The sequence below is a fragment of the Pinus tabuliformis genome, chromosome 9 (genome assembly GCF_031772625.1).
Source record: "Pinus tabuliformis cultivar Carrire ecotype Pingquan chromosome 9, CPIR1, whole genome shotgun sequence".
Classification (NCBI taxonomy): Eukaryota; Viridiplantae; Streptophyta; class Pinopsida; order Pinales; family Pinaceae; genus Pinus; species Pinus tabuliformis.
The window spans coordinates 1,730,523,316-1,730,533,831 of NC_142307.1; the positions used below are offsets into that span (position 1 = coordinate 1,730,523,316).

At 39.9% G+C, this 10,516-nt stretch overlaps 1 protein-coding gene across 1 annotated transcript in view; it reads right to left on the reverse strand.

The window, feature by feature from the left end:
* Positions 1 to 9,519, reverse strand: part of LOC149155630 (lysine-specific demethylase JMJ705-like) — a 46,296-nt gene extending 36,777 nt beyond the window's left edge. The window contains exons 1-2 of the mRNA XM_089445839.1: positions 9,048 to 9,519; positions 7,924 to 8,947 (exon numbers count right to left, since the gene is read on the reverse strand). Coding sequence (XP_089301965.1) covers positions 7,924 to 8,938 — 1,015 coding nt within the window. The 5' untranslated portion in view covers positions 8,939 to 8,947; positions 9,048 to 9,519. The remainder of the gene's footprint in view (positions 1 to 7,923; positions 8,948 to 9,047) is intronic.
* Positions 9,520 to 10,516: the final 997 nt, after the last annotated feature.

The window sequence follows — 10,516 nt, forward strand, 5'->3', positions numbered from 1 at the left end:
CAAAGGCGATGGTTATAACAAGCAGGTAGAATGAAGGTGATATCCGGCTTTTGCATATGTTTCAAATCCTGGGTCCTTGGGTAACCTGAAACCCTATACCTTAGCTATGAAACTGTAAAATACTATAACATTTCTGATACCTGAAACCTTAGACCCTCCCATTTCCCATTCTGCTCCCCCTTCCAGTTCTTGGCAACATAACCCTAGTCTATAAGAGGCAAGATAAGATAATTTTATTAATTTCCAGCAAATGACCACAATAGCAGGTCAATAAGACTCAAGAGTACATTCAGTGTAAGCACAGGAGGCTGGGAATTGTGAAAACCTCTCTCCTATTGCTACTCTATCAAAAACTGAAATAAGAAAAAATACTAAGTACCTAGCTAAATAGAACAAGAGAGAATCTAAGTTCAGAAACAACTACTCTATCAAAAGTTGAAAAGAGTAATAGAAAAAATGCTAAGTATCTAGCAGTTAACTAAATAGGATGATAACAATTAATTACAGAAACAGCTACTCTATCAAAGGCTGGAAAGAGTAATAGAAAAAATACTAAGTCTCTAACTAAATAGAACAAGGAGATGATTAAGTGCAGAAGCAACCTTAAAGCATAGTTTGGCCATGGATAGCCAAATCTGTCGCTAGTAAGACCATGAAAAAATAATAATAATAAAATACATAGATCCAGACAGTATAGTGAAATGGATTAAAAAGCCAACAGAAAGGGTGGCATTGGGCAAAGAGAGGAATTGCATGGAAAGCTTTAATGGCAGCTTACCAGCTCATTGAAGACCACTGAGCTAGGCTGATAGGACAATGGGGGCAGCTCCTTTGATTAGGTGTATATGAATGCAAACAGACTATCACAGAATCTCATTCACCATCTTCATTCAATAAATTTTCACTATCTTGCAAATGTTTATGACAGGGATCAACATGAACTGTGGAATACCACATGGAAAAGTGCAGAACAGTCAGGTCTGGTAGGTGATTGGGAAGTGGAGTGGAATGCTCAAAGAGGACAGTTAGTGGAGACCATAATTAGACTGAGGCATCGACAAGACTCCCTAGCTTGAACCTCAAGAAAAACAGGAGGATCTTATAAAGTCTCTTTGGGTAAACAGCTATCCAATTAGGAGAAGGGAGAAATTTGGTCAGCGGGCAGTATTAGATCATGTGGACAACTCAAATTTGACCATATTATTATGGGACATTTTTCTCATTAAACTCCATCACTAATGCATGGTGTGTGCTTTCATATAGAGGGATATATCTCTCCCTTAGACACTTGTTCAATCCTTATAGAGGGTCAAACTCCGTTGATGCCTTCCCATGTTACAAAGCACCAGGCTGTCTCATTGATAATTGTGAGAGGAAGCTGAATTAGGCATGTAATGGCATTAACAGGAAAGAACTGGAGGGTGGAGGATGGTATATTAAAATAACAGTAGTTAGGGAATATTGAGAAAGTGATCAAGTGTACATGAAGTTTGAAGGTGGAGAAAAAGGTGTCTCTAATCCTACAAAGTAAACAAAAGAAAAATCCTCCATTTTATTCTTGTTATTTGGCCCTTATCTTGTGTTGATCAGGAGATAGTCAAACAGAGAGACCCAAAAATATGGACCACAATGAATGTTCATACATAGGCACGTTACAAGGCAGAAGAAATGAATGGTGATAAAGTAGGAGAAGCCACTGATCATGTGATCGATTTCTTCTATTGCAATCCTTGTAGTGAAAGTAAGTTTGAGCTAAGTGACACCCACTTGAACTTGTATTTATTAGAATATTCCTATTTAGTAGTTAATACTCAGTCTTTTAGATGTTGCTATTCTTTCTTTTAAGCAGTTTCTTAAGATGAAACTGGGTGTTTCCATATTCTACATAGAAACCTGATGTTTCTATTATTGTAAACATCTCTGTATTATCATTGAGCGGTTTGCTCATTCTGAATTAATTCATTCAACATTCTTTTATGGTATCAGAGCACAGGAATTTTTTTCGAAATAATTTTTCATAGTTTGAAAAATTCAGTATTTCATTTCGAAACTGCTCTCAGGGTCTGCATCTGAGTTTTTTTTTAGATAGTTCCACGAACGCATTTCAAAACTCACGCCTTCTCCACCCTGCGCTGCAACGGTGTGCAATCGCGTTAAATGCAAGCTGTGTTAAATCCATGCTTCGAAAGCCCGATGACGGCTCTCAAGTTGGTATAGATATAATCGAATCGTATTGTGGGTAAACGACAGACTCATCGGCTTCGACGCCAAGAACTTAAGATCGGCGTCGTAATTGAGCCCCGACATAATAACCAGCACGTCGGGATTGGCATTGTGGACGAGGAACAGATGTTCCGGGCGACTCTTCGTCATATCTTTGCCACTTATACTTAAATACAGTTTATTAAAGTCCTGTCTCAAAGCCTCCGATCACTGTATTTCTCGAATCCAAATCCGGCGGTTTCTATCTGCGAAAGAATTTCTTGGCCAAGGGTAAAGAAACAGAGACCGAAACCGAGACCGAGACCGGTTGCATCGCATATTATGAACCATAATCCCGATCTGTCGGAATTTGTAACTGACTGACGGACTTGCTGAGTGCAAGATTCAGGCGCTCCGTTCGTTGCACAAGAAGTGAAGTCGAAGCGCACGATAAATTCTCCGTTGTTCAAACTCAATTCTCCCAGGAAAGCATCAATTTGGCCCTCGACGTATCCGGAGAGACAAGGTGCGGGCGTCATTTGCGTGCGTTCATTTGCCAGCAATAACAGAGTTTGATTGGGCTTCGACTGCAACGGCTTCCTATATTGACGTCTTCCGCATAGCATCTCTGAGCCGAGGGCACGTAAGTAACCGTTCTTTGCGTTTTACAGCCACTAATTTTTTCAAAGGAATACGTTAAATTGTACAGCAGAGAGAAAATCAAGGGTATTTTATGCACAGAACTCAAAGCCTGTATTATTTTGGGGGCTTGATTTTTTCTACGTAATCTGTCGGTGATTACTACAAGCAGAAAAGGGAGATGCGTTAATTTTTTTTTTTATCAAACAGAGTGTTACCGTTCCAGAAATTTCCTGTCTTCATATTTATCTGTCAAATTTTGTCCGGATCAGCCGGCATCCGCATTGAAATCCGTGCAGGATTTTTTTATAGTTTCTGTGTTTTGGGAAACGTACAGATGGCTTCGTTAACCAATCTGATGTTGGAAGGCAGTCAGCGTTTTAATGGCACAAACTATAATATCTGGAAACAAAGAATGTTAACAATTTTTGAATATAGGTGTCTTGACCAGCTTGTTTTGGCCAAAGAGCTCCGTCCTGGTACAGCTGGTACCGATCAAGATAAGTTTGATGATAGAAATCGAGAGGCTGTTATGCTTCTCAAACTTTCTGTAACTGATGATCAGTTACCACAGATTCCTTCTGGCAAGACAGCTGCCGAAATCTGGCAACAATTGAAAGAACTGCACGAGACATCTGACAAAAGCAGAGCCTTTTTTCTCAAAAATCAGTTGTTCTCCATCATGATGGACGAACATATGTCTTTACAGGAACATCTCAACAAAATTAAAGACATTCGAGATCAGCTCGAAGCCATTGGTCGGACCATGGAGGAAGAAGATATGGTAGTCATTACTTTGAAAAGTCTACCGAAATCCTATGAACACTTCATAGAAACACTCAACATTACCACCACAAATGTTGATCTGAAGTTTCCAGAATTATGTACCAAACTTCTGCAGCAGGATCGGTGGAAACAGCAATTTGGTAGTAGTGCTTCATCAGTGTCCTCGGAAAATGCATTTGCTTCAAAATATCAGTCCTCTCAGTCCTTTCAGCAGAAAGGCTCTTCTCAGTTTTTTGATCCTGCTAGGAAGAAAAGTGTGCAGTGTAATTACTGTCACAGGTTCGGTCACATGAAGAAAGATTGCCGACAGAGGATTGCTTCTGAACAGAAGAAACAGGGAGGGCCACATCAGACAGCAAATGTTGCAGAACATTCCGAGCAGACAGATTCTGCCTTTTACGCCTTTATGGCTAAAAGGTCTTCAGAACATGTTCCTTCCTCTGCATGGTACATTAATTCTGGTGCATCACGCCACTTCTCTCACAGGCGTGACTGGTTTATTGACTTCTCACCTTTCAGTGCTTCCGTGGTATTTGGCGGAGGTGAAAAGTACACTGTAGCTGGCAGGGGTACAGTTCAAATTCAGTCTGGTGGACGCACACTCATATTTCTGAATGTATACTATGTTCCTGGTATGGAAATTAATCTGCTATCTGTCAGCCAGATTATGAGGAATTCTCCTCAGCTTGATGTTGTGTTCAGTGCACACAAGTGCTCCATCATTGACAGGGAGACCAGTCTAACAGTTGTTGTTGGCCTAGAGGACCATGGTCTATACAGGCTACTTGACACCGGTGACTCTCCAGAAGTGGCTCTAGCAGCACGTGTCTCTCCCATCAGCACTCTATGGCATCAGCGATATGGGCATCTAAATATGCAGTATCTCTCTCAGCTCTCTCGGGAGGGACTTGTGTCAGGATTACCTGATATTCAGACTCAGCAGTTGGGGGTATGCAGCGCCTGTCAAGCGGGAAAGCAACATCGGTCTTCATTCAAAGATGGAGAATCTTGGCGCGCATCTAAGGTACTTCAGTTACTTCATGCTGATATTTGTGGTCCTATGAATACAGCTTCTATCACTGCTTGCAAATATTTTTTACTTATTGTAGATGATTTCAGTAGAAAGATGTGGGTGTATTTTCTAAAAAATAAATCTGATGCTCTTAGTACCTTTCAGAAGTTTAAAACCTTAGTTGAAAAAGAATCTGGTTGTAATATCATGACCCTTAGGACCGACAATGGGGGGGAATTTTGTTCCTCAGCTTTTGCCAACTTCTGTGATATTCATGGCATCAAACGTCAATTAACCACACCTTACACTCCCCAGCAGAACAGTGTTGTCGAGCGTCGCAACCGCACGGTTGTTGAAATGGCTCGTTCCATGTTACAACACAGGAGTGTTCCAAACAGATTCTGGGCTGAAGCAGTATTTACTGCTGTTTACCTTCTTAACCGATCACCCACTCAGGCTGTTACAGGGAAGACTCCTGAAGAGGTTTGGTCTGGCCGTAAGCCTAAGATCAGTCATCTCAAAGTATTTGGCTCAGTTGCATATGTTTGGATTCCAGCTGCTAAGCGCTCTAAGTTGGATTCCAAAAGCCAGAAACTCATGATGACAGGGTACAGTGATCATCATAAGGCCTATAGGCTGATCGATATAGCCACTGGTCGTCTTAGCTTCAGTCGGGATGTAGTATTTGATGAAGACAGAGGATTCTTTCAGTCTTCTTCTTCTGAGCAGTGTTCTGAGGATCAGCCTCACAGTGTTTGCTCATTCTGAATTAATTCATTCAACATTCTTTTAGTATTCTGTTTCTTCTTGTGTGTTGCATGCCGAAATATAAATCAAAATAGATAAGGCTTTAGATTCGCAGGATGGGCAATGCTGAGGCACTGTTATCGCTCAAGACATTGCCACTGGCACCAGAGTACCATCACACAAAGGCCAGATTTGTAGACCCAGTTGCATACATTTTGAAGATGGAGAAGGAAGCTAGCCAATGTGGCATTTGAAAGATAAGTCCTTCAATATCCAAGGCACCCAAAAGGGTTGTCATTGCAAATCTCAATTGCTGTTAGGGAAATTAGAGAGCAACAACACTCAGACTGTGATACATATTGGTGGTATAAAAGGGTTGTGTTGGTTCTGTCATTATAAGTGGAACACAGGCTTTTGGTATATCAGGTTCATTAATCCTCAGAAGGGTGTTGAAGTCTTGGCAGCTAGTATCCAAAGAGATGCATTGGAATTTGAAGAGCCTACAAATGGTTGGGATCTGATTAGATCAATTAGGACCTTATTGCCAGATCGATAGCAAACTGTTTTAATCCCCTCTACTGTAGGAACGAAAACATCCAAAAAAGGATTTCTTAAATGGGGTTATACGTGTTGAGGATTCAAGCAATTGGTTCTTATAGAGAACATTTGGTCATCCCCAAAGGCTGCAGGCAAAAGACGGTGATACTTTTATGCAACTCTGTAAGATCATTTCTGATTTCAAAACACGTTTAGATGCCGAGGGGCCTATCTGGAAAAATTGGAAATAGTCCTCAATGACATCCTTCTTTAAGTACAGGACCAAAGAATTTTGTAATAAGATCCAACCTTTGTTTTTCACTTGCACATAGGCTCAATAGAAGATGGTCTGTCTAGGACAAGGAAATCAAATGAATTCAAATATGTTAGGGAAACTGGAAGCCTGCTCTTTCTTTGATTCATGGTGCTGGGGTGGCCGACTCTCATGAATAGCATAGTAGACAAAGATGAACTTCAGTATACAGGACTTTTGGATGGTTGTTGCATGACCTAAAAGGCAAAACCAGTCAAGCATTTTTATGGGGTCTATCTGGAATGTTTGGAAATAGTCATACAGGAAATCCTTCTTTGAGAACAAGATCGAAGGACCTCATGATAGGACCCATTCATTGATTTTACATTTGCATAGAAGGTTAATAGAAGATGGTTTGACTAGGACAAGGAAATCAAATGAATTCAAAGATTACAGGAAAACTGGAAGGCCACCCATTTAAGAAATCCATGGTAATTAGGTGGCTGATTCACAAGAATACCATAGCACATAAAGATGGTATTCAGATGGTTGCTACATGACCAAAAAGGCATCTTTTGTGGAATTTCAAGATAGGTCAGACCTTCTGGAACTGGATTTCTGCAGTTTGTCACATTCTATTTGTTCCTCCTCTTTATTGGAATTTGGCCATTTAATGAAGACAGTTATTGAGGAAGCCTTACAATCTTTGCTGGACGATGAGGAGGTAAAGAAGATTCATCACTCTACCTATATCTCTCCTTTGGGCAATATTGCTGGACAAGAAATGCAACCCTCTTCCAAAACAAATCTGTCACACCAGCCATGGTCTTCTATAAATTTCAGGCAGCATACAAGCACTATTTACAGGTGGAAAAACCAAGACAGGCAAGAGAGATTTCTGACGTGGATATTGATTAATCTATATCTTGCAGTTTTTTCAATGGTGCCTCTCAAGCAAATCCAAGCCCTAGTGAAGCAGAATGTGTTCGATAGTTTAAGGATCTCACAAACTCCATTTTGGGCATGGTACAGGAAGGGATGCTATATTCTAATAATGATGCTGAGGTACGGAATGCCAAATTTTTGATGGCATTAGCACTGGGAATAGGTTTGGGTCAGCTGCAAATTTTTGGGGATTACAAACCAGTCATCTGTTGGATGGAGGGATCTCTTCAAGCCTCAAATCTAAACTTGCAAGGTGCTGCTCAAAGATGCTAGATCTGAACGCTGCTTTTCACTCACTTGCATGCTATCAAGTGCTCAGGGAACACAATCAAGAGGCAGACGAGGTCTCAAAAGCAAGCACGCAGTGAGACTCACAGCCCTTTGCAGATTGATAGGTGGAGAGAATGGGTTGAAGAAGCTCTTTCACCCACGACAGATTTATTCTTAACTTTACTCTTTAAGAGCTTGGTATAATGCATTTATAGTTAGAAATCAGGATGCTTTGAATGGATGTGTAATTTTAGCACCCTGATCTCTGCAAGGAAAAGCATAACATATAATGCTATTGCACTCTTTAAAACATAGGTGATGCTGGACAAACTATCATAGCTTCTTATCAGCAATGCCCCCAGTTGGTGTTGGACAAATTATTCTAGCCTCTTAGCAGCAATGCCTCCATTCATGGGTGACCGAGAAGTATCTTATTAATTCAAGGAATGGAAAATGATACGATCTTTACAGAGGGAAAAGAAATAACAGTACGTAAAAAATTATGGCTGCAAAAGAAATACGGGGCATGTACCTATTGGATTAACCTGGCCGCCATAACCTTCACGTCTGACCACTTCGTCAAATGCAGGAGCTGCATCTCCGGGCACAACATACCAAGTTTTCGAAGCACCCATATGCAGATAGTTCAGACTGTGCAGATCATGGTCCTCCACATGCCAAGCAAACCAACTGAACAACATGGCAATGTAAACCATTGGTGAAGTAACTCCAGGCACCTCATCGGGCATATAACGGAGCAATGACCCTTGTGATCGTGAGGCAATCCGCATATTCCAAGCAGTGTTTGAGAGGTCCAAACATGAATTCTGAGAGCCCTCTTTTTGCCTGTGTTTCCTTTGGTACTGTATTTTTCCCTCCTGTGGCGCAGATACTTTTCTCTCCTGTGGCGCAGATGATGGTGGTAGAAATTTCTCATTAGGTTCCCCAAAGGCAGTTCCAGGGATATCATTGGCATACTCTACAGTAATAGGCTTATCAGCAGTTTCCCTCCAGAACAACGTTTCCACCACCAGAGGAGCAGCGTCCCTTGAGGATTTCAGTCTAGACCTTGCAAACAGCTTCGCCTTGGTCTCAAATTGTTCCAGTGTGTAGGTCTCCCCACTCTCCCATACTGATTTTTGCACCACGGTCTGCAGAGGGCCTCCTCTGGTTTTCTTGGGACTCCATCCTATTTGCTGTTGCCGTGTAGAGAATTTCGCAAGATTGGTGCCTTTGTTCAACTCATTGGCATCTTTATAAGCATTGGACCCCTGAGCATTTGGTGGTGCTCCTGCAGTAACACCAACTGTATCACTGTTGTTGTTGCTGCTCTGTAACTTCCCCAAACAGCGATTCAGATTTTCAATGACAACCCTCTTCGGTGCCTTGGGTATTGGAGGAATGATCTTGCAAATGCCGTACTGGCTAGCTTCCTTCTCTATCTTCAGAATGTACCCAATTGGGTCAGCGAATTCGGCTTCTGTGGGACGGTACTCTGGTCCCAATGGCAATGCCTTCAGCCATGGTAGCACCTCAGCATCCCCCATCCTGCGAACCTAAAGCAAAAAAAGAATAGGAATATCTATTATGCTTTATATTTCAGCATGCAACCCCACAACAAGAGACACAAAACAAATTCAACTGGGTGTTACTTACCTCAAACTTACTCTCACTACACAGGGTTGCAAGAGAAGAAACCGATCACACGATTATTGCCTTCTCAACTCCATCAATAACTTCTTCTGAGACTGTAGAGCGCCTGTGAATCGAAACGTTGCTTGTGTTTCATATTATTGGGCCATCTCTCTGTTCGACCATTTCTATAGATCAACAGAGGACGAGCCCGAATAACGAAAATAAAATGGAGGATTTGTCAGTTTGCTTTATAGGTTGAACCTCCTACTAGAGATCCCTTTCGCGACTCTCACCTTCATCGAGACTTTGATCACTTTCTCAATATTCCCTAACTCTCCTATTTTTTAATTCAATGTACCGTCATCCGTCTACAAGATCTCGCCTATTAATAATATTTACCCATTACTTGCCGAATTCGGTCTCTTCTCACATTTTTCAGTTGGAGAGCTTGAAGTTTTGTAACATGGGAAAGCATCAACATGGTTTGACCCAAGTCGCGTGAGAAGACTGGAAACGATACTCTATGGGGTTCGAACAAGTGTCCAGCGAAATATATATCTCCCCATATGAAAATGTCTCATGATAAACTATAGACAATTTTGAGTTTGCCCATCGTGAATAGATTTAATTATATGGTTAATAACCATTATTAGATATTCATAGACAGTTACGTGTATGAACAGAACCGTTAAAATGATAAAATGTGCGGTTTGCCCATTCCAACACTCCCATACACACCAACCAACCATGTTAAAAAAGACGAGGGCTTGGATGACTTAACATTTATTCGCAGAAATGATGTTGGGAACACATTTTAATTTAGGCTATTCATATACCTTTGTTAGTGACCTTTTTGCATGCAAATTATGTTAAGATCTTTTTGCCTTCAATTTATCTGGAGTTTTAACTGATGTTAAATATTCGGTTATATGCTATTTACATTTATTAAGGTTATGTATTGAATGTATGGATGTAAATTTGAGTTGGTGTAGTTCAAAGCGGATGCTAACTTAACTTTAATTTTATTAAATATTCAATTTTTTATTATGATTGGGAAGGATTATATTTATTATGGGTCACAAAATTAAACAACTTAAATTTATGTTTTAAAAATCTTGCCAGATTTGAGTTAAAATTAACCAGAAATAATGCTAAAAAAAACTATTAATTATTTATGAATGTTTGATTTTATAATTTGGGAACATATTTGCTTTTGACTTGTTTTGTTAGGTTATAAGGTTATAGGTGAATGAAGTAGATTGAGAACTTAGCTGTATTATTTTGAATTTTTTACAATAAAATATAAAAATATATTTATAAACATTTAATTATTAACTTATTTGTGTTTTTGGTTTATTTTTTTAATTTTTTTTTCTATTTTTCCATTTTTTAAATTAATATTTAATTTCATATTAAATATTTTTTAAGTTTTTCACTAATGTTTATTTTAAATAAATTATTCATTTTTTTATCTGTTATAACTAACCATT